Here is a 25,207-nt window from a genome sequence, read left to right on the forward strand (position 1 = left end):
AATTCCATAACAATGTTAATGTTTTATTCAAATTGATTCCACTATTTAAAATGTGTTATTTACAAGAAGACTTATATGAATCTTAGATTTTAAAGATTCAAAAATTATAATAATCTATTGATTGGGTTATTTGGGGGTTTTGTGGGTTTGGGGGTTCTTTCCATATTCTGAATATTAATGCCCTGTCAGAAGAGTAGCCGACAAAGATCTTCTCCAATTTTGTAGGTTCTCTCTTCACACTCTTAATTACTTCCTTTGCAGTACAGAAGGGTTTTAATTTGATGCCATCCCAGTTATTGATTTTTGGTTTTATGTCTTGAGCTTTAGGGGTCTCATTAAGCAAGATGGTACACGTACCAATAGGTTGGCGGGTTGAATCTGTTTTTTTTCTAGCAGTTGTAAATTTTCTGGCCTATTTTCTGGTCTTTGATCCACTCTGAGTTGACTTTTGTGCAGGATAAGAGACTGAGTTCTAGTTTCGTTCTTCTACATATGGGTAGTTTTCCCAGGACCAGTTTTTTAAAAATTTATCTTTTCTTCAATGTATGTTTTTGGCACCTTTGTTGAGCAGCAGATGACTATATAAGAAAGGCAAAGGTCAAATGTTTTCTCTCATATGTGGAAGCAGAGAGAACCAAAGAATTAAAAATGGAGGGGGGTGGGGACGGATATCCCAGGAAAATAGAAGGGACCTTGGTAGGGGAGAGGAGGAAGATTGAGTGGGAGGGAGGAGGGATAGAAAAGAGAAGGAACTGCAGAATGAAATTGACCAAATTATACTATGCACATGTATGACTATGCCACAGTGAGTCTCACCCTATGTATATCTATAAAGCACCAATCAGGAAAAAATCATAAATAAATAGAGTGGGGGGAAGAGAAGCAGGGGGAGAGAGGAGGGGAAGGAAAGTGGAAGTACTGGGGATTAAAATGGAACAGATTACATTTCTTGCATGTATGAATGCGTCAAAATGAACCCCACTATGATGTGTAACTATAATGTACTAATGAAAACATTTTTTAAAAAAAATCCATGACCCAGAGAATCATGGTTAAACATGAACCTCTGGTGTCAACGCGGAAGAGCATTGCCTATGTTGGTCACTAGCAGATGTGCAACATGGTCAAGAACAATCCCTGGGCAGAAATGCAGTAACACCATGCTCTTAGCATTTTCTTGTAGAGTTTAGCAATCTTCTGTAGCTTTAGAGTCTTTAAGACCATATATCATTTCTTTGAAGATCTAAATCAAGTCCTGAGCTGGAAACCAATTGATACATCTCGTATCTACTGCTCACTCACCCTCATTGATGAACATCTTTGCATGAGATGCTGTCCACCTTCTCCACATTCACCCAGGACAGAACAGTTGCACCTGGAGCAATCTTTTCTGAGCATTGCTACTTCACACTCATTGCTTTGGATCCATCACCATTATTAATTCATTCAAAGCATATTGGAGAGAAGGGCAAAGAGGAGAAAATAAATAGAGGAAAGAACTTCCATACACATTAGTTACAGATCTCCACAGATTTATTTTCCACCTGCATTCAAAGTGCTGTAAAAAATTCCCCACTAACTCACGTTGGTGACACAGAAAGCCAATTGCATACTTAATTTGTTGTGACAGAGAATGTCTGCTGGTCCCTCTGGGCTTGTTTCTCCTTCACAGTGAGGAGGGGAATTGAAGATGCCTTTCATCTTCCCTCAATATGGGATCCGTTGCTCTTTGTTGTCCTTAGGGGAGTTACCTCTTGACACATCCAGTGATCCTCTAAAATATATTCCTCAGAGGCAGAGACGCCACCTGTGCAGTCACATTGCATTGTCTTTTTCCTGCTCTGTTCTAAGTGGCTCCAATTTTTGAATCACATCAATCCTATATTTCTCCAGCAAAGCGCATTCAGAAAAGTTGATTCTTGCCCTGATTGTTTCTCAGCGTTTCCTCTTCCTTGAAATAAATGTACTTTTAAGAAAGTGTCTATAAAGCCCACTCCAGTTTACTTGCCACTATTGAAATACAAGTAACTTAACCATTTGTCTCAGGTCAAAATTCACATTTTCATAATCAACAGAATCAAATGTGGGGATAAACATAACACTGTTCTAACCACCGAAGTATTTCTCCAAGAACTATTTAATGTACCAAAAACACTGCCAAAAAGTTTATAAGTGATTGATGAAACAGATAATGGTGGGTAACAGTGCTTGCCTTTCTACAGAGACCCCATTTAAAAGTTTGATTCAGAGATTTGGATAACGAAATAATCTCTTTCAAAAATTAATATTTGCATAATAGTTTTAACTGTATACTGCCTGATTCTGATATATAATACTCTTCTATGGTTTTCAAATGTTTTTAAATTGAGCATTACATTTGATCCTTTCAGCAATTTTAATTCAGCTTTATTAAAAGATATTGGAGTCCTTGACCTCGAGTCATAGATATTAGAATCAGGAGAGAATGTTATAAAAACTAGTCATACTTAGGTTCAAGCATGATCACATGTGGATTGACTGTAGGTAAGTTACTGAACTTCTTAGAATCTTATTTTCCTAATATGCAACACTGAGACATCATTTCTAGAACATAAGGTTGTTTTAAAAGGGGTTTTTTTTTCAATGTCATGTGTTTCTCAAATAAGATGTTCCTGGTTAAGTGACCCATAGAGCATGCCACTAAACATTTCTTTACTGCATATCTCAGCATGTTTAATATGCCGTCATGGATCATGAATTTCCAGAAAGGTAGAAAACTATTCAGCATTGACTAAGCCTAATAGATCACAAAATATCTTTTCTATTAGATCATAGAATATCTTTCCCCAGAGCATCTTGATAGACCAGTGTTCTAGAGATGATCCACTAGGGAACATGGGTATGATAATATGGATCTCACTCTGTGGCAATATGTAAAACCTCTTGCATGGCATGTAGCACATCATAATCACTCAATATAACAGTTATTTGGAGTAAGGGTTTAACTTCTCAAATTCCTAAACGTAAGTCAATGTTATTGGCTTTACACATTTACCATGAGAATTAAATGAAATGATATCATGACAGAGAAAATGAAACCGCTTATAAAAGTACTGCTAATAAATATTGGTTAATAAAAGTGGGCTCCTACTTAAAATATTAGGTATTTCTCTTTGGTCACATGAGCAAGAAGGGAAATGTATCAAGAATCTTAAAACAGAGCCAGATTTAGAAAACATATTGACTAAGGTACAGATCCAAGCGCTGTAAGCTTACTTTCCCTGATGGGTACATGGCACACACCTATGATCCCAGCAACATGGGAGATTGAGGCAGGAGAATTTCAAATTCAAGGCCAGCCTCAGCAACTTAGTGAAGCCCTCATCAACTTAGCAAAACTCTGTCTCAAAATAAAAAATAAAAAGGTCTTGAGATGCAGATCAATGGTAAAGCGCCCCTGGATTCAATCCCCACCACCAAAAAAGATTAATTTCCCTATGTAGGTATTCAAAATCCATGGTAAGGCCATTACATACAAGAAAAGGACCCAAACTGATGGACATGAGAATCCGTAGTGGAAGCACTTGACCTTGTTTCTAGAAACTGATTTAATTAGTCTGGGAGTTGAGGCAGGATAATAGTAGTTTTTTCAGATGTCCAGTTGATTTTAACATACAGGAGGGTTGCAGACAAATCATTTGAGTACAAACTTGTGCATGCTCAATAATCAATAAATAAATTGATTAATAAACTCAATAAATCACTGCTGTTTATTAATGTATTTTTTAAAAAGAGAGAGAGAGAATATTTTTTAATATTTATTTTTCAGTTTTCAGTGGACACAACATCTTTATTTTATTTGTATGTGGTGCTGAGGATCAAACCCAGTGTGCTACTGCTTGAGCCACATCCCCATCCCTTTATTAATGTATTGATTCCAAAGGTAGAAGCACTAACTCCAACTAATATATATAACACATATTTAGCATTCAAAGTTCAATGGATCCTTTTACATGCATAATTCAGGAAGAAATTGCATATTTTTGAGATTAAAAATTTCATAATATTCAATTTGATAATTTCCACATTTAGTTATTAAACAGAGAGCTGGCTCTACTCAACATTATCAAGTAGATTGATCATTGCCCGCTTTATATTCTCTTAGGTTCTTTACACTTTCTTCTTTATCCTTTTATAATTCCTCTCAGACAACTAGTTTATACTATCATGTGAATGACTATTCAGACCACAAAGACCCTTGCAGGATTCATTGTATTTTAAGTGAAATTTAGAACAATAACTTTCAAACTCTGGGTTGCATCATTAATTTTCATGCTTAAGCATCAATCAAAAACACTCAGGGAAACAATTTAGAGTTTACAGGTTCTAGCTCCAGATGTTTCTCTTCAATATATGTAGGCCAGGCATCTACAATCTTTAAATAAAGCCTGAAAGGCATAAAATTAGTAATTAGTGAAATCAATTGTATACATTATTTTCATGAAAACTGGCTTAAGTATAGCAATTTCTTCCAAAATTAGGTCTTTATATATATATTAAGTCTTTCTTAAAATTATTTTTAGCCAAACTCAGTGGTGCATGCCTGTACTCCCAGGAGCTTGAGAAGCTGAGTCAGGAGGATCTCTAGTTCAAAGCCAGCCTCAGCAACTTAGCAAGGCTCTAAGCAACTCAGCAAGATCCTGTCTCTAAACAAAATATGGAAAAGGGCTGGGGATGTGGGTCAGTGGTGAAGAGCCTCTGGGTTCAATTTCCTATACCAAAAAAAGAAAGAAAGAAAAAAAAAAGTATTTTAATACTAGGAGTTTTAAAGTAGCTTTTCAAACCTGAGTTTTTTTCCAAGAATTCTGAGTAGAGTTGCTTTACCTAAATGCAAGAGTAAGCCCAGTGCAGTGGCCCAGGCCTGTAATCCCAGCAACTTGGGAAGCTGAGGCAAGAGGATCACAAGTTTCAGGCCAGCCTCAACAACGTAACAAGACCCTGTATCAAAAAATAAAAAGGACTGGGGATTTTGCTCAGTGGCAAAGCATCCCAGGTTCTCTCTCCTGTATTAAAATAAAATTTTAAAAAATACTACCAGACATTAGTTTTCTTTAAAGCTATCATGAATATGGCAATTTTACTTCAAATTAGCTGGTCATGGTAAGGTTTTGTTAAATAGAAGTTCATGGTTTGAGGGCAGGAAGAGAGCAGAGAGGTATTACAAGATTGAACAAATGCATCTATAACAATGAATCACATGATCTTGCTTAATTCATTTCCTAATAATCTGTCTCTAACCTAATCTGGTAAAAGGGGAAAATACAGCTTTATGTGTTATTTGTTTTACATTAGCATTATAAACTGAATTATTTTAAAGTTTTTCTAGCAAAATTGGAACTACCTAAGAAACATTCAGTGGCTAGGGATCTTGCCTTTAAGAAAATTAGCTGGATCGTATGATTATGCAACTATCCAAGGAAGCTGATTTCCAAATACCTCATTGTATTTGGCTAGCATTATATCATATCCAAATGAGCCATCTGTGGCTAAGCAGTACTACAGTGAATCTCAATTAATGTCCAAGCACGTGGTCCTTATAGTACAAGGTCTGTTTTCTGGGGAGCATGAGCAACCTTTAAAAGCAAAAGCAATGCAAAGCATTCTTTCTGTACTATATTCTGCATATCTAACTGCGCCAAATGGCATTATTAATTAACTGTTATAGATAATGAGAAATTCTGGCTCAATGCTGCAATTTTAACTTGCCTTTAGGAGCCATCTCATTATGCTTCTTACAGTTATGGAATTTTATGTCCAGATGCACAAGCATATTAAAATCTTTCTTTTTTTACTTTCAAAATTCTCTCCATGGAGACTGATATTACAGAGAATGAGATTCTTAAATTTTCAAAGAATTTCTATTTGCAAAAATAAGTAATTCACTGGATGGTTTCCACCACCCCAAAAAATGCAGATTTTGATGTTGTCAGCCCAAACACAGTTAAATGGACCAAACTACACAGCAATGGACATCCTTGCCACAATGTGTACCTATAGCTAAACACAAAAATAATAAGACCTGAGTGATAGAACGAAGTTACTGTTTCCCCCTAATGATTAAAAAAATCTTAATATATCTTAATTAGAATTGTCTTTCTGCCCAGTTTTTCAATTGAATATCATTCTCAGACTTAAAATATTCAAATAGTCAGATTTTCAGCTTCTAAAAAGAGGCTTCCCTGATCACTCTGTCTTTACCAGCCACAAGAACTAAGAGAGGGCTGTTCAGAAGTAATCAACCCAAATTTGGCACATTTTCAGCTATTTATGTCTTCAGCTGCGTTTCTTCTGTAGTCCGATCAACTTCTTTAGTGATGAGCAGAAGTCTAGGTTATTTTTGTAATTGTGCAAAAAGGATTTTCCTTTGCCTACAAACCCAAAATGTATTAATTATCAGACAAACCAAGAAGCACTTGCCATCCATTTAGAAATAACTCTTCCAACATTTAAATTGACAGTGTTTTGATAAAAACAGACTCTTGAAAATGTGTGTAGTCCAATGGATAGGTGACTTGGTGCCGGGGTCCAGCCCCAGCGGGGTCCAGGGAGTCCTGAAGGAGGAGTGGCGTCGGCGAAGTGATGAGACAGGAGTCGTTCCGTTTGAGCAATCTCCAGAGAGAGAGCTAAAACTGCTTTCTCTGGGTCCCCTTTTTATTACAATTTTTCTCATCATTATAGATTCACAATACGTCATTGGTTATATAATTTAAAACTTTGCCAAGACATGACATTTCCTTAACCATGATTGAGAGCACACCGATCTACATTCTTCCAGGATATGACCCCCAGCCATACAATCATCAAAGTACAAAATCATCAATAAAACATGTCACCAATTTACATCCTTCAGATTTTCCCAAGATTTACTATTTTTCCCAAGATATGTTATTTCCTTATTAACTAATGCCAAACTACGTAACCAGACTCTAAGTCTTTAGCCAATCATTAACCTAAAGTACATTTGTACTTTATTTCTAATTCAAAATTCCCATCTAAAAAAGTCCCTTTAAATCTTATATTTAAAATATCTTAAAGTTTATGAATCATCCTTAAAACATATCAGAAACCTATACAACTAAAGACTTAAGAATTTCTAAACTTAAGAATCTAAATAAAATAATATTTCTAACATTATTTTAAAACTGTGTCTTATAAACCTATTTTAATTGATTCCTAAATTTATTCTCATAAAACTGGTTGAGCTGCTTTCTCGAAGAGTTTCTTTGTTTTTCAGTCAAGGTACACTAGTTCTCAAAGAGTTTGTTTCTCAGTCAAGGTGCACTAGTTCTCAAAGAATTTGTTTTTCAGAGGATGATTGTTGGCCATTATTAGGTTTGTCCACAATGTACTAAGATAGAAGAATAGCCTTTTACTTTGTCCTTGATATGCTGAGGGGTGGGTAGAACGGCCTCCAAGGCTTGAACTACCTGTTCTGTTCTAGCCATCTGAAATTTAATTTGTTTGGCATTTAACATGCTCATGCCTCCTGTGAGAAACATAAGCATGAAAATGCAAAGTCCCAATTACATAAAAAAGGGTCTCATGGTTTCGGTTACCCACCAACCAGCGTGGCTTTGCCAGCATTCATCCTCACTGTGACCCTGTCAAGACAGTGGGAGAGCGGCTTTGCCAACACTTTTTCTCACTGTGACCCTGTCAAGACAGTGAGTGGGGGATCGCCTCCACCAACTTGGAAATTAAAAGCCAAGAAAATTCAGCTCCCTACACTGCTGGGGCTTTATGTCTTTGAACAAATCATTTTACTCCCTTCAATCTTGGTTTCCTCATGGACAGAATGAAGAGGTTACAGTGAAGTTGTCTTCCAATCATAACATTTTTGAAATCTAGTAGAAAATGGGAAGGAAATAAAATTATAGAAGCAGCAAAAAATAAAAAAGTTTTTTGTTTGTATATTTTGATATGATTGTGTATTACCCTTGTTCACTAAATTCTTATTGTGATGAGCAGAATTACTTTGCATTGCCAGCTCTTCAAGGTAGGAGGACAACATGTTAGACAGAAAACTGTCCCAACTGGCCAACACAGCATTGAGGGATGATGGGTTCCTATCCCATCTGTCATGAGCAAATCATTACAAAGAGTGATGGTTGCAGAAGTGGATCTGTTTTGTATCTCAATAAACCTATAGATTAGCCTAAAACACACAACAGCAACACCAATAATGAGACATGTTCATAGGGAACTATCTGAAGCTGTAGAACTCATTATATACAATCCATGAAGGAGAAATACATGGAACTAGGCACACAGTAAGTCTGTATTCTGAAAAATAAATCTGAGTTTCTACTATAGATCCAAGGAAAATAGCAACCTGCATTTATTTCCATTGTTTTGCCCCCCTGAACCCCCCCACCACTTTCTCCCCATGATCAGGCATCAGAGTTTTTATATAAACTGCTTTCAACCTAGAGATGAGTCAAGCTTTTAGTTCTTGAGTTCAGTTATCTTTGCAAATTTGTAGCACAAACAAAAAACTTGAAAAACATAGCTTTCATTTGCAGGATCCAGATATTTCATGGAATAAATCATTTGTTCTAGTTCAAAAAGCTTATCTCTAATTAGCAAGAGCCTAGGAAAAGTTTCAGCTGCTCTTGAGTGCCCTTCAGAAGCCATGGGAGACTTTGTCCTGCCTGGTGACAGACCCTAATGACATTCCCGCTTGAGTGACTGCCTGTGCTCAAAGCATATGACATAAAGGGGGCACAATTTTTCTGTGTCCTCAGGTGACCACACCTTCCGTTCTATGGAAGTTTGACCCTGCAGGCTCCAAATGACAGGTGAGGGGCTCTTCTCTGATATTCCCAGCAGCTAGGGCAAAATTCTTCCATCACTTGGTTGCACTTTTCTCCTTGAGAGCAGACACAAAACAATTATCTTCACACACCATCTTCAACCCTAAAGGCCTTAAATTGAATATTTAATATCGATTTTTTTTTATAATTCAAAGCATCTTCACATACCTGGCTATTGTAACTAATAGGTCCAAAGACTTCACTGTCTTCTGTAGATCCATAGAAGTCTACTTAAGAGCTCAAAGCTGCCAATTTGACTCTTTTCTTTCTATAGCATCATTACCCTAAGGGCAATGTATATAAAAGCTCTTGCTATAATTTTAAAAGTGGGAAAAAAAGATTAAGATTCAGAAGCACATGAATTAATATCAAAATGTTACATTGCCTCAGTATTAATCCCTCTTCTCAAAGGCTTCCATGAAATTATTCCCAATGTTAGAAGAGAATGAACTTACATAGCCTTATCCAAAAGAAAGATCAGTTCAGAGCCCTGGGCATTCATCTTGTGTACAAAATTTCTTTAAAATTCTTTTAAAAAATAAAAAAAAATATATTAATGTGAATTATGCATGCCATTCCACAAAATCTATTTTAATAGGAGTATAAGTTTTCTAAACGCAACCTTTAAATAAAGATAAGCCAGAAAGAAGATCTTTGTGAATCAGGTTACCTCTAGATCCCAGAGGTAAATTTTCGTGGTTTGAGAGCTCAGATAGAAGAACAGAAATTTTAGGCAATGCATTCCTGCAGAGAGAGAGGCTTTACTGAAGGATCTGAGAAGGTAAGGGTATTGGCATTCGTTTCCATGGCTGTGAACACAGATGAAATAGGGGAGAAGAAAGGACATATAGGTGGTGAAATATGATGTTAAAGGGCTAAGGAGAAAAACTGAGCTAGTGGAGTCTACAGGATACAAAGAATGGGAAGACTAGGGCTTTCAGAAGCCAATTTAAAGCATCAACAGTGCAGGGAACTTGGCTGGACAAAGAGGGACTCAGGGCCACAAGTCAGCATAAGCATTGGTGATCACATTATGCAGTTACATTACAGTATCTAGATTTGTTCCAAGCTAAAATTCTCAGTGTAGACCCAGGAGATGAGAATAGTTTTCCTCATTTTCAGGCACAGATCAACAACCACTATTCTAGAAACTAATACAGTAATCAACATTCAACTTTTCTGATCTGCTTTTCAAAAATTCCAAGGATGGTTACATGAAAGATGGTCTGTGCATTCAAATGAACTCAGAAAATGGATAAAACCAGAGCAAAAGCAGCCCAAATCCTCAGTTCTGGAATGCAAAAACTTCACACACAGATAGTGCATATACAATAATTCCAAGAAATCTTCCTCTACCACATTCACATAATTATTAATGGTGATAGAAGCATGCACCCTGCTTTCAGATCATCAAGCATCCTGCAAAGAATAGAAATTGTGCAGATAGGTAACCGACTTTCCAAAGCCTCAAGGCAACAAACACATAACTAGGATTCTTCTGACCCTGTTCCTTAAAATGTTTTCTGCCTGAGGATAAAAAAATATATATGTTAAGAATGTAAACATGTAGTCCTTCTTATTAAAAAAAAATTATCGACATTGCCTCCACAGAACTTTGACAGTAGTTTGACCAAGCCAAAGTAATAATAATAATAGTTCCATTATTTCTCAGAAATCCATCACCTTGATATTCCATATTTTACTGAAAATTGTCTTTACAAAATGACTTTAAGTCTCAGTTTGTTTTTAAGCTGTAGCAAGTCTACACATACAATGACAGATTTTATATCTATAAAATGACAATAATATTACCAACATCCTTTTCTTTCACGTATAATGTAAAACTTTTTAAATAAGTCACAGAGCATTTCCCATGTCTTTGAATATAAGGAGCCTAATAATTTAAGTGAAAAACTATACAATATTGGCTAAGACAGAACTCAAAACAAAAATTGCTGGAACAAAATGTTGGTTCTTCTAAGTGTTCATGTATATATACCAATAAATGTACAGATACTAAATTTACAATAAAAAATCAGCCTGACATACACAATCTAATACCAGTTCAATCAGTATAAAGCCAGGCTCAAATGGTCTAATTCCTTGAATGCAGCAAAACTTGAATCAATTCTAATATAGAACAATTCCTATCACTTAAAAAAAAAAAAAAAGTTCCCTTAACCTGGACCGTTTCCTTCTGAGGCAGTGTATTTTAGGAGCAAAATAAAAACAGCTTTGTTGGTACCTCCTACCCCTTCCAGGAAATATTTGAAAAAAGAAGGAAATTGTATAATTTATTTTCAGGCTCACACTAGCACCATGAAACCAAATACTGTGGGTTAATCCAAAGGAGCTTTCATGAAGTCAGCAGTTATGAAACAGGGAAGGTAAAGGAAATCAAAAGACAGGAGAAGAGAAGGAAAGGGACTCATGAGGAACACTCAGGCACCCAGGAAGCAGAGAAAAGGAATGACATTCTGCAAAAACCAAAACACACAAGCAAATCTTTCTTCTTTCAAAACCAAGAAAGTTGCTGTTCTAGAGGAAGGTTCTGTGGCAGTCTCAGCTAGATTAATTTATGTTTCTTGGTTTCCTTTCCTCTAAGAGAGAAGTTTCTTCACCTCTCCCCCTTTCTCTTTCTCACAATACCCCACACACACACACATAATTTATCTTTGAATACTGTCGGGAGCAACAAAAATGGCAATGTCATATTATATTACTATAAATTAATTTGCAAATGGGTTCTCCTTTCAGATTTCTCATCCTAGACATTTTCTGTGAATGTGTTCACACATATGCATGTGAGTGTTTTAAATGGCAAGGGACTGTAGTTGGTTTTCACCCCCGTCTCATGTCTGAATAAGTCATAATGACATTTCCTACATAAATACTGAAACATGCTATGAATTGGGGGCGGGGAGTAAGAATAAACATTGAAAAGTTATATTCTAAGTATGTATAGGATCTGTTTTAACTAAAACCCTGATACAAACAACCCAAAGGAACAGTTGAATAGAAAGGCATAAAATGGCTCCAATTAAAGAAACATCAATCTATTTATTGTTTCCCCACCATCAAAAAAAAAAAAATCTGTGAATGCCCTAGAGTTAAAATATTTTCAATGTGGTAACAAAATTTTTATTTTAAAGAAAAATTTTATTTTAAAAACTTCAGTGTGCCAGGTATTGGACAACATTTCACATACATCAGTGTGTTGAATTTTTATAATAGCTCTATGAAAAGGAAACTGAGTCAAAGAGAAAATAAACACCTTATCTAGTAAAACCTAGCTAGTATGAGTATAGCTAAACTTTAAAGGCCAGCATTATGATGCCAAGGACCAATTACAAGCTTTTATTAATGTCCCCATATAGATCCATTAAAAATGTGTGTACCATCCACAAGAGACAAATAGAAGGACTGAGGACCAGGAAACTGGGGACATTTCCAGGCTGCAAAGCCTCAAAGGATACTACTAGGATATTCTACATCCAATCACTCTAATTCTAGAGTAAGGCAGCTAGCTGAATGTCCTTATGTTTGATGATTTATGATAAAATTAGATTCTAGAAATTTAAGCCATCATATTTAAAAATAATGTTTCTATGACTCTGTGAGTATGAGGAAGTTTATAAAAACCCAAGCCCCAAAATAGAAGCTCTAGAAAGCTACAGTAATTTTGATTCTGATTCAGAAACTCAATCTTTATATGCTATACATATCTCTAATTCTGAGATTATAAAAGGCAGAGTAATTAATGAACATGAGCCCCTTCCATGTCACCTTGAGAGATGCCACTGTGGGCTGAGAGATGACCTTCACCATTTCATTTCCTATAGTTACAAGAGTGAGTGGTTTATCTGAGCTCAGGCTGGCAGGGACCTTAAAGGTCATCTTTCCTTGTGACTACAGCAAAAGCTTGGAAGCAGAAAGGTCAGCCCCAACATCTTGCCATTTTCTTTTTGACAGTTTGAGACAAAGTAAGAATCAAAGAGAAATCATTGTTTTTGACCAAAGTTGGAGAAACCAGACTACCTATAAAACTATAATTCTATCCATTCTCACACCAGAAGAAAGAAAGAAATACTCTAATCAAAAGAATAAAGATGTTTATTGTGTTTTAAGACAATCTCAAATATGGGGGAAGATTTTCTTTTTAACTTAACTGAAACATATGGTTAGAATAAGGTCTATGATCATCTCTCTCCTAAAATAGGGAAGAGAGTTCTCAATCAATCCTTTCCTCATTGTGCCTGAAGAGCAAGCTACATATAGAGGTTCATTTTGGTTGTTTTGATGTCAAATAAAATGAAATGTCTAAATGCAAACACCTGAGAGATGAAATAAAACAGAAAGATTGTAATTTCTTAATATATGTTTTATGGGAAAAGAATTTACAAAAGTTATCTAGGGTGATTTAATAATAAGAAGACGACTTAAGAATCAATCTGTAGATGATTTCCAGTGAAAGTCATTGGTTTGGGGTAGTCCAAATGGACTGAGTTCAAATGCAGACTTTTTATCTTTGGTAAGATGCTAAATATCTCTAACATATAAAATGTATTATATATAATATATAATAACATATCTATATTATATATATATCATAGATATGTCCCCTTATATGGTCACTGTGTGGTATAAGTATAATAATGTTTGCAAATTCCCTTTTTTTCTACATCCAATCATACTAATTCTAGAGTAATTCTTTTCTTCATCCTTTCTCTCATTGTGATGATCTTCCTAAAAACAGAAATGTCCTACACCTCCCCCCGCCAAAAAAAATCCTTTCATTAAAATAAATTTCTTAGCAAAGTTTGCAAAACCCTAATATAACACCATCACAAGGACACTTTAAAATACACATTTGATCTTAAACACATAAATTTTACATGGCACAATGTTAAAAAGTCAATATATTTCATTTTTTATATGTCTGCTATACCATTCCTGAAGTATAATTAATAGAAAATGTTTCTGCTGATTTTTTTCTTTGTGTGAGGTGACACATCTCTCAATTTGCTAAAGTCATAACTTACAATTTGAAAGAAAATTAGCATGCACAACCTGAATTTTCATTTCTCATAGGAAAATGAAAATGAAGTTCAAATCCTATACACACATGCTTAAAAGAGACAAAAAGACTTATACAAACAGCTAGTTTTTAAGAAGTATATGCCTAAAACCTATATTTATAATCTCATTTTTAAATAGAGTCGAAAAATTTAAAAACTACTACTTAGCTCCAGAAAGTTCTTTTTAAGACAAAATTGAGTATAGATGTTCAAAAACTCATGTTGCATGTTGAATCAAGGACCACATTAGACATTCAGGACTTTGCAAATGGGACACCATTTTCTTCCATTTTCTTGCAGGCTAGAGAAGTTATCCACTGGCATGTTGTCATCTGACTGTCACCCAATTTCATGTTGCAAGCTAGTGGCAAAGGAGTGATGTTTGCCCTTCCACCATATTCTCTGTCAAAAGCTTTGATTTTTAGATTCTCTTTTTATAACTTGAGCTCTACCCTCTTAGAAAACTCTGAGTGTACAACAGAGTGTTGTTATCTATAGGCACAAGTTGTTCAGCAGATATCTGGAACTTGCTCATTTTGCATAGCTGAAACTGTACCCTATTGAATAGTGACTGGCCCCATTTCCCTCTCCTCCAACCCCTGGCCACCACGATTCTACTTTCTGTTTCCTTGAGCTCAACTATTTTAAAAACATTGTATAAGTGGAACCATGCTGTCGTTGTCCTTCTATGCAGGCTTATCTTGCTAGGGGATGTTTTAAGAACAACCTCATCAAAAAGAAAACTGCTTTATAGAAATCTCTATAAGCAGGAATTTATCAGTCAAAAATTTTATCTTGGCTAGAAGAAATGACAGCAAATTATGCTTTATTGGGCCATTTATGTACTGTGCGTGTGCATATATATAATGTAATTGCAATGGAGATACATATCTTGATATAGATATATATCATCTGCATATGTACAACATTTTATAATCATAATCCCATTTTCTTTTGTATTATGTCATCATTTTGCTGTGCAGTTCAAACCACATTATTTTCCATTTCAACCACAGCTGCATCATTGCTACTGCCAGAATCTCTGTTTTTTTTTATATTTTTTGGAGAAAATATACAATTTAAAATTGTTTTTTTTTCTTTTTTTTATCAGAAAGGAAAGTCATCAAGACTTAGATTTTATTTTAGGAACAAAGTAAGGTTTCATGGGAGAAAAAAACAAAGCCTTGGTGTAGAGAAGGTTTGTTCATTTTCTATAGCATTACTGAAGTGTCCGTATGCCTTGATAAACCTATCATGTTTGGATCATCTCAATGGGGGAAATGCCTTAATTTAACTCTATTTTGGTGTCTCAGCAAAGGTAAGTTGAGAGCCTTGAGTTTTCTCTAACTGGGTAGTTCTATACTGCTGCATTTGTGAAAGGAGCTGTAAAGTTTGCCCAGCTAACTTGCTGCCTCAGTTTCCTTAAGTAGAAAAGGTGGGTGGCCGGTGGGTGGAGGAGGAGGTGATGGGATGGGCCAGTTGTGACTGGGTTTCCTTAAGACCAGTATCTTGTGTTCATGAAACCGTAGGCAAGAGACAGGTGGACACAGCATGAAAGAGAGCGCCATTCAACTGATGCTTTATTTTATTTCATGTTCTTTAGTGTCTCTCTTTCAATGCCATTATGGAAGAACTGGGAATCTCACTCAAGAATCAGAAAAAACTAAAGAAAAAGTCAAGAACTAAGGGGAAATCCTCTTTCACAAGTATCCTTACTTGTCATCAGAGACGAACTCAGAGAAAAGAGACTGTGGCGTGATCCAAGAAAATACTTTAAGGACTTTCCCGGGAGGAAAAGGATATGCTTGCTGCAGATTTTCGAGGATTTCTGCTGAGTGTGAGATGTGTTTCCATATATCTATATCCATAACTCTGACAATGGATAAAATGAGATAGGCATAATCCATAACTGATTATGGATATAGATATAAGAAATGCATAATTTTAAAAACTCCCATAGGTACTCTGGAAGTAACACCAGTTCTTTTGAAATGAATTTGTATGCGCACTTATTTTGCATTTTCTCTTTTGCTCCAATAAATTGCTGTGTGTGCTTTCTAAACAATAATAAAACAAGTTTTCTTTCTTTTTTTTTTTTTTCAGAATAAGTTTGAGCTATGGTTCCTTCCCAATTACTTGCTCCATTCACAGTGTTTGGTTGTGTGGTTGGTTGTTGAGTTCACTAGTTTGAAGAATTTGTTCCCTGTTAAGATGCACAGTCATTCTCGGCTGAGTTTAAAGATAATCACTTTTGGTTTCTACGAAGTCCATAGTTATTACATATAGTAAAGAGAAACCATTCATCCTTGTATTCTAAAATCTGCATTAATATGATTTCAATGGCATTCAGAACATTAGTGAGTATACTGTAAAAGTATATTTAAAAATAAAAATACATTCCAAAAGTAAAAGCATCTGTCACATTCCAGGGAACTAGTCTGTGTTCTGGGCACACGATGGTGAGCAAAGACTGACATGGTCCCTGGCCTCACAAAGTTTATTTCTCAAACAGAGAAATAAAGGCTTATTACTCAAAACAACATTGGAAATTCCTTGGTGGAAGTCAGAAGTTGCAAGAACATGCGGAAGAATGCTCATGGGACTTTAGCTAGAAAGGATTCCTGCAGAAGGGAACAGCAAGGTTAAGGTCTGTGGGGTGATTGGACATAAATGGGTGAAGTAGGAACATAAGATATGGAAGGCAAGTGTCACAATCTAAGCAAACAGCAGCTTCATGGCATTGAAATAAGAGAGAATAGGGCCACAATGTTAAAGAGGAAAGGAGTTTGGTGCAGCTAAAATACATGGAGGTGCAATGGGCTAGACAGGTAGCAATTACTCTGGCTGAGGATAGAGGGAAAAGAAAGAAGGAAAAAAGACTGGAAGGAAGATGCAGATCCATCAGAAATCTCCTTCAGTAAACCTAGGGATGTCACCACCTGAGCCAGAGCTGTGGCAAAGAGACCACAGGATGATGGAGGTGATTTTGAAGTACAATGCAGACAGTCAGGGATTCAGAAAGTGGCCATGAAGGAAGGAAGGAAGAATAAGACCAAGGAAAATTGCAAGATGCAGGGGACGAGGGTTTAGTGAAGCAATTGGGGGAGACTTTGTACCAGGAAACAATGAGAAAGGATAGGAATTGATTTAATATTTCATAAAACCAAATCCCAATGGTTTCTTTAAGATACTTTACTGATTGCAAGAATTTTTAATCTTGGAATATGCACCAAATGTAAATATCAGGGACAAAGGGGACTGTGCACTATATTTAAAATTTAAGTATGAAAATATTTGCAGGAATGAAAAAAACAACAAAAATTAGTAATAAAAGATATTTCACTTAATGATAATAAACACTTAGTTTTTAAATCAATAAGAATTCATACTGACATCAAGTAGAAGAAAATGGCTCCTAAAGAACACCTTAGGATGCTAGCATTAAAAATTCATGGATAAAAACCATGAATCCAATTAACTAAATGTGGTCTAGAATGATAATATATCATGGGAGAGTGGGAAATGCAAAGTTTATTCGCTTCACTAAAAAGTATACCTAAGGCATTCTGTTTTGTACTTTGTCATGTTTTCTTCTGATTTTTAAATTTTCCCTCTTATTTTTGAAAAACAAAAATTACTCTGACTTTTCACATATTATTAGAGTTATTTGTGAGAAAATAAGTATATCAACTTCTAATACCTAAAATATATTGTGTGTCAATCTGGTTTATAGCATTTTAAAGCCCAATAACCTTTTTTCCTCTGTGCTCCATAACTGAGTTTTCCTTACTGGCATATAATGCTTGCTATGAGCAACTTCATTAGAAAATATATTGAAGGAGGCAAAATTGCAGAAGAGGACCTTTTTATGTTAACTATTAAATTTAGTGCACAGTCCCCTTTCTCCCTGATATTTTCGTTTGGTGCATATGCATGCACCTACACGTCTGTCTATTCGGGGGTGAAAATCAGGGTAAGCTCATGAGTTCAGAGGAGAGAAGAAGAAATGAGAGAAAATCTGGAAACTGAGCCAATGGAATCTCTGGGAACAAGCATTGATCTCTGAGATTTTCATCCCATTCACTGAAGAACAGTGACTCACACAGAGTTATGTAGAAATCAATGGCAAAGTTAATTGGAAACTAGATTCAGCGTTTCTTTCTTCAGCAAGTTCTTGAGGCTAAAAGAAAAAGATTGCTCAGGTGAGATATGCAGGATGAGAAAAGGAGGTCAGTGTTGATTGAAAGGTGATATTCACAGTTAAGATTTATTTTCCTTTTAAGTCTCAGATCTTGGCCTTGTGTTTATTGTAGAAGAGGAGGAAAGAGGGATGATTCACAACTTACCTTGACCCCATGAGGTTGGAGATATATCTAGGGCCCAGAATTTTTCACTCTTAGCCTGAAAAAAAAGCTGAAGGGGGACAGAAATAAGGAGGAAGCAGTTAAAGAAGTTAGAGGGAGGCAAAGTGGATCTGACCAGCATTTTTTCTTTTTTCTGTACCTCAGCAACTATAGCTTTAATTGAACTCTTTGTCTCACCCGAAAGACTAAATGAATTCTTGGTCAAGAGATACCTATGATTCTGTTTCAAAGTCAAAATAATGTTCAGGGAAGGTATGCCCGGCTGCTGTCCCCCCAGTGTGATTTTTAAATAAATGGGAAATCTACTAGTGCCAAAATGTAGGGTCCATCAGATTCTCCCCAACATCACAGGGTCAAAGATGGGATACCGAAATGGAGCATTGACAAAAATAAGTTCAGGTTATAATCTACTTAAGCAAATCACCTATGAACTGATCCCTCCAGCCTACAGCAGTGAGGGGGAAATTAAGAAATTAAGTGGTCAAAGACATTCAAGGGTAAAGAATATCAAAACTGTCCCAGGCTAGAGACAACAAGCCCTTCCATCAACAAGGTAACACTTGGAAAAGGGACTTGTTGGGACATAGAAGAGGTAACAAAGAGAGAGCCTGGGACTTCAAAGAGGCACACTCAAGTCCCAGGCCCAGTCCCGCATATGAAGGGAAACTCTTTTCAGATATATATATATATATAAAATGGTAGTGTGGAGGGAAAAAGCAGGACAAAATAGGAACAATAAATCACCAGAGTGGAGACATACATCCTATATTTACAAGCAGTAACTCAAAGTCCCATAAGCCTTGGGCATGAAATGACCAACATTAAACCATCCTGACAGGTAAACATCTATAAATCCACAGACACTCCAACTGGCTTTGCAGGTGAGTGCCCTCACCATCATGCCACAGGGGCATCAGAGGGACTTGCTTTGAAGATTTGCCTACAGAATGTCCAATTAGAGGATGTTCTTCATTTTTAGACAGGCTGCTCCGTCAACTGAGACTCCAAAATGGGTCTGTGAGCAGGTATCGCCTGGTATGCCACTTGGTTTTCCACCCAATCCTCCCTCCTTCCTTTCCCCTGCTCATTTCCCATCCTTTTGTTCTGCATTGGCAGAGTGACCAGGGAGTCTAGTCGGGCAAGAACAGTTCTGAACTCAACCAGAAATCATGATTAAGTGTCCCCTTGTCCTCACCAGTGTTCTGATATGGACAATAAATCAGGATATTTTTCTCCTGGAACCTTCCACTTCATCTTCTTGGCAACCTTAGAGTTCTACTAAGGAAGCTGAAACCTCAACTGATGATAAATAAAATAGGAAGCCTACCTGAATTCCAGTGGAAGGCAAAGGATTCCACACACCACAAACACACACACTCCATGAAAATACCTGGAATGACCCAAGAAGAGCTGGACTTTGACATTTCATTTGAACATATGACCAAAAAAATACATATGGTGTAAATATAAATATATACACACACATATATGTGTATATCTCATTGCCTTAGACACATCTCGGCTATGTTCCCAGTATCTTAAAAAGGTCACATCATCAGATAATATTAACTATTGTCATTTCAGCTATCACATAACAAGTATGTGCTAAATCCAGGTGCTTTTGTGTCATTCATATTTATTCATAGAATACAGCAATCCTAAGGTAAGTATTGCTATTTACATGTAAATACTGCAGTTCAGAGGGGCTAGATAGCTCACCCAGGGCCATTTAACTATGAAGTGACAAATGGTGCAAAAACCCCACCCAGATCATCAGAACCCCATCCTACTCCCTCCTAACCCTTGGATACCAAGCACCATCCACTGAACCTCGGCTCAGCTCCAGGCCTGCAGGATCTCATGTGCCCACTTAGTTTTAACCCACAAGGTCAGCACTTCACATTATCATCTGCATTCCAGAAAAGGAAACCACAGGAAAAGAGGTGAAGTAGCTTTCAAGGCCAGACCATTGGTTTACCAAACTAAGACTCTAACTTCAGTCTGTCAGAGTGTATAGCCTGGGCTTTCAACAAGGCACTACAAAAATCTGATCCTTTTGTTTTAATGCAAACTTAAATTCGATTTTTAAAGAACTATAAGTAGCACTCTCTCACTACCTCTTAATAGAATATATGGACGGATAGCTATGCATGTTACCTGGAAGCAATATTTAAACATACCAATGCATTACCAAGGCACTTAAACAGTAAAAGGTCATTTCTAACCCTTAGTATTTAATACAATGACTCTCTACCTTCAGACTACTTGTAGTACTGATCTCAAATTACTCTGAACACGTCTCCTTCCTAAGGCAAGTCCACCAGTTCCTACTTGAGACATGTGAACGGCATTCTGTGACCATTCTCGAGCCTCATCCTGCCCCCAGGAATCTCACAAGACAACATGCTATCATGAACTCACTGGAAGCTGGTTATAAACGCCTCGCTGGAGGAATCTGAACACTTTTTGTTTAAATCTTCATCACTCTCTGTAAGTTGCTCATCTATTTGCATACAGTGGATAATAAACAAAGACAGGATGATGAATGAACCATCTCCAGAGCAGATGCCACACAGATACCTGCCACTGATTTTGAAGAAGATGAGAGTCCTTGCTTTGGGGAATATTGGAATTGAATAGGTGAAATTTCAAAGGTGAAGTTTTCGAAATTTGGCCTAGTCCATTCTAATGGAGACACTTGGCTTTTAGAGACCATAATCATAAGTTCCATCGAGGTTTTCTCAAATCTGCATCTCCACATGCCCACAATAAACACATACTGGTAAATTCTTCAGTAAGAGACCAGAAGAGCATAGCAATTCAGGAAAATCAAACACGGATATATACAAGATAAATATTTTCAAGTAACCAACATCAGAGAAAAATTTAAATGTGTGCATAATATCTTTAGGACTTATAGCTCTGGCATTAAGCCATTTCCAGATCATCTCTGTAGAGTAAGGCTGCTTTTCCTTGTCTTCATGATGAATTCTGTACCTAGAGCAGCAAAATTGAAATGAGACCATTTTTAATAAAGCCATACCAAGATTTCAAAGCAATTTTGTGACATTAAGCATAATAAACCAAATTACAGCAATGAAAGAAACATTTTCATTAAAGCTTTTAAAAATGACACTCAAAACTCCAGTGTAGGGATAGAATTTAGTCTATATTGTCTCCAGGGAACCAAAATAACAAATGACAGCAAGAATTTTAAGCTCATCATAACAAATATATAATTAGTTTTGACCTTTCCACAACTTCCCAACAAATATAGCGATTCATAAGCATGCATGTTGCAAACGAAATTAATTGCAAGGATATCTTTCACTGAAATGTTTAATGATCTCATCATACAGATTTCCTGGATGATTTCCTTTCTGACTTCTTCCTAAAAATAACACCGTTAGGGGCCATGCACCAGGTTAATCTCATCAAGCCCAAACCAACCAACATCTACAAGTGTATTTGGCTTATGCTCAGATTTTCTCACTTAGGGAGAAGCTATTTCTTTCTGACATAAAGACTTAAAGTCAAATGCCACTGCTGATATGGAGCTTTCCTTGATTTCTCCCCATCTCTCTTTGTCTTCCCTTAAACAGTTTCTTGGAGTTTTATTGGTTCTTATTGGTAACTTGTGTGAGCATTTTGGCAAATGCTAAATCCACCTCTCCACCATTACTCCCAAAGACTGACTCACACACTGCAGGATATTATACCTGTTGAAAGTTCAAATTAATCCAACCCAGATCATTAAGTCGTCCCCTAAAATATAAAACTTCACTCATCTCTTCCATTCTGAAACTCTCCTGGACAAAACTTAGATTCCTAAAATGCATTTGCTCAAAGATTCAAGAGTTATAAATCTTAAATAAAATAAAATAAAAGGAAGGAGGGAGGGAAGGAGGAAAGAATGGAGAGAAGGAGACAGGAAAGGAAGGAAGAAAAGGAGGAAAAGTAGGTTCCTGGGATCCTGTTGCAAAGCAGCCACCTTCACATCTGTAAGAGTGATAGCTGGAGACACAGAGATAAGTGGTTTATTCTTCCATTGAAAAGGGAATCTGCCGTCACCTAAAGGAGGTAGCTCTCACTGAGCAGGGAACTGATGAGAAACACACAATGATGACATCAATTACCAAAGGACATTAAACCGGCCCTTTGAAAGTATTGCCAGGGTTCCAATTTGTCTGAGGTGATTTACGTATTGTGCTTCTTTAAACTAGAAAAATAATCTGTGAGATCTACCAAACACCACCTAGTTTCATTGCTCTAATTGGCATACAAAGCCATTTAAAATTGTATCAAATGCAATTGCTCCTTCTGCGTCTGAATTAGCACTTCTGTCGAAAACTGAGAATGAGGAAGTGTCAGGAACCCAAATTTCTTTCAAAATGCCACAAAACACATGGCCATATACACTTTTCAGGTTTTCTGATTGGTATAGGTCTACCCTTGTTGCCCTCTCCTGCCATCACCAAAGAATGCAAAGGTCTACCAAGGACAAAGCATGGTAGTCTCTTTAGGGTGGCCACAGGTTGAAGAGTGTCACCTCTCCTAAATGCAGAAGGGAAAGATGTTCTCTCCACCACCTTCATGAATTCTATGATGAGGGCCTTACGCAAAACCATCTGAGACAGTAGGCGGTCTTCAAGCAGGATTGACTGGCCTTCCACTCTCCTGTCAGATACTTCTGCATGAGACTAGCTGAGATGATCCCATGCCCACCTAATCAGGAGAAGGGTAAAACTACAGGGGAATGGACTTGAATTTGCCACTCTTTAATATGGAATGTAGCAGAGAAGTTTTGTTATCTGTGCAGGATGAACAACTTAATCAGAAGGAAGAGCTAGAGGAGCTCATCATGAGTATATTCTTCCAACCACCGTTTTTAAGACAACATTGTTCTCCACGTTAGCTCTTTCAAAAGACTCATTATCACCTTTAATCAAGCATCAATAGAAGTCACATTAGCATTTTCAACTTCGAATTTGTTCCAGGGTCTGTGTGGCCTTAAAACAACAGATTTTGCCACTCTGCCCTAGAATCTTCAACCCAAATCACATTGCTTTTGTAGTTAAAAATTATTTATGCAGCTATGAATCATGAAATGGTGGTAATTTTGCCGAGTCAAAGATAAATAGATCCTTTCTTTTACAGACAGTATCATTAAAACATAGGAGAGTTTCAGTGAGAACAAGAATTAATTTATCATCAAAATTGTATTAAGACTGTGTTTTCCTCTGGGTACGATTTAGTGTCACCTTTACAGGTGACTATCTAACAGAAGTCCAAGATCATCAGCTGAGCTCACTTGGCAGTTGCCTGAGTCTTTTAGAGAAACTGGACAGCAGGTGCTCAGAAACCTGCAGGGGCACCACAGAAAGGCCACTGGTCCTAAGCTAGGTTTTTTGCCTTTTTTCCTCCCAAAAGAATGCTTTCAAGTTTGGCTTGACCTCTTCAATCTTTCAGAAATCAGGTGATTCTTCAATCTGGATTTTATTCTTGCATTTTATCATTTTTCTGCTTTAAGCAAAAATTAAAATTTTCTCACCTGAGGATGATGACAGGAGCCTGTTATCATGGTTAAATGGAATAAGAAAGGCAGTTCTCATGAGCTGTTCTCATTCCTAAACTTGAAGGAACAGGGGAAGGACAGCTACCAGAATCTGCAGACTCTCTGAAAAGGAGAGCTCCAGGGCAGCTGCAGCCTTAAGTGGGAAATGCACTCACTGCAATCATGCGGCCCAGGTGAGATGGAATCAGTGGAACCGTGGCTTTCACCCTTTTCCCATCTCTGCTCATGCCTCGCATTGGCTCATCCCACCCACAGCTCATATTTGGGCCACTGGATCCTTACTCTAAAGGTCACTCTCCTAGTACAAAGTAGAAAATATATGTGGAGTTGCAAACAAAATATCTCACGTAATATTTTCTTCTATATTAGGATTTATGTGGATCAATATGTAATAAGTATCATTCAAAGCTAGAATATTATGAAAGTAAAATCCAATATATCTTCTGAAAACTACTTTAACTCATGCGGCGTCCCTGATGTTATAAGTTGCTTCTGGGAGCGAGAAAAAGAGTGAAGTAAAATCAATACTGGGAAATCTAGAATTGAAAGAGAAAGAACTATGTTCATGGCTCAAGAGCTGCAGTGAGATAGAACTAGGAGTGACTCTCTGCTTAATATCATCAGTGAGACTATTAACAGTCTACATGCCATGCCTGAAACAAAATCTTCTCATTTTATTGTTATATTTCTATTGCCATTTTTAAGTCCGAAGTAAAGATAGAGAGCAAGAAACTCTTCTAGGGAGTCTGCACCTAATTTCAGAACAAAACCCTAGAGAAACACAATGGGTATCCATGAGATTCCCAAGTGTGGTTCAAAGTTCAGCTTAACTATTCAGTGGCCAAACAACCTTTGCACCTCCAGAGCCAAATGCTCATAGGGACCCTTCATGGTCATTATCATTATTGCCATCTGTAAATTCAACACTCCTTTCTGGGACAAGCCAAAGCCAAAGAAGCTGTAACCTGGTTCCAAAGAGCAGATGGAACTTGTTCTAAGTTCTAGTATCCCCCACAGACCTCTGAGCAAGTTTCTCAGCTGGGGTCTGGCATGAAACACATGGCACATCCAAAGAATTAAAGAGTGTTTATCGAGGGGTTACTGAGGTGACAGCAAGACTAAGGAAAACCAATCAGGACTGGATTATCACCCACTAGCCAGAAAGGGCAGTGGGAATTAGTGATGATTCCAGAAGCTAGTGAGGGCTTTAACCATAGAAGAGAAAGCACCCAATGGGAGCTGAGGTTGTAGCCTCTCCAGATGTCATCATAAGTGAGGAAGTGGAGGCACTGTGGAATATTATGCAACAAGTTCTCACATTGGACAAACCCAAATAGA

General features: G+C 36.9%; 1 protein-coding gene across 6 annotated transcripts in view; it reads left to right on the forward strand.

The window, feature by feature from the left end:
• Positions 1–15,689, forward strand: part of Grik1 (glutamate ionotropic receptor kainate type subunit 1) — a 379,975-nt gene extending 364,286 nt beyond the window's left edge. For 4 of the 6 annotated variants that reach the window (XM_076867152.2, XM_076867153.2, XM_076867158.2 and 1 more), the window contains one exon: positions 15,534–15,689. In XM_076867152.2, the coding sequence (XP_076723267.1) occupies positions 15,534–15,689 (156 nt within the window). Of the gene's footprint in view, positions 1–15,041; positions 15,129–15,533 lie in introns of all 6 variants that reach the window. The other 2 variants (XM_076867150.2, XM_076867151.2) reach the window with 1 other exon arrangement.
• The last annotated feature ends 9,518 nt before the right edge of the window (positions 15,690–25,207 follow it).

The sequence above is a fragment of the Callospermophilus lateralis genome, chromosome 10 (genome assembly GCF_048772815.1).
Source record: "Callospermophilus lateralis isolate mCalLat2 chromosome 10, mCalLat2.hap1, whole genome shotgun sequence".
Taxonomy (NCBI): Eukaryota; Metazoa; Chordata; class Mammalia; order Rodentia; family Sciuridae; genus Callospermophilus; species Callospermophilus lateralis.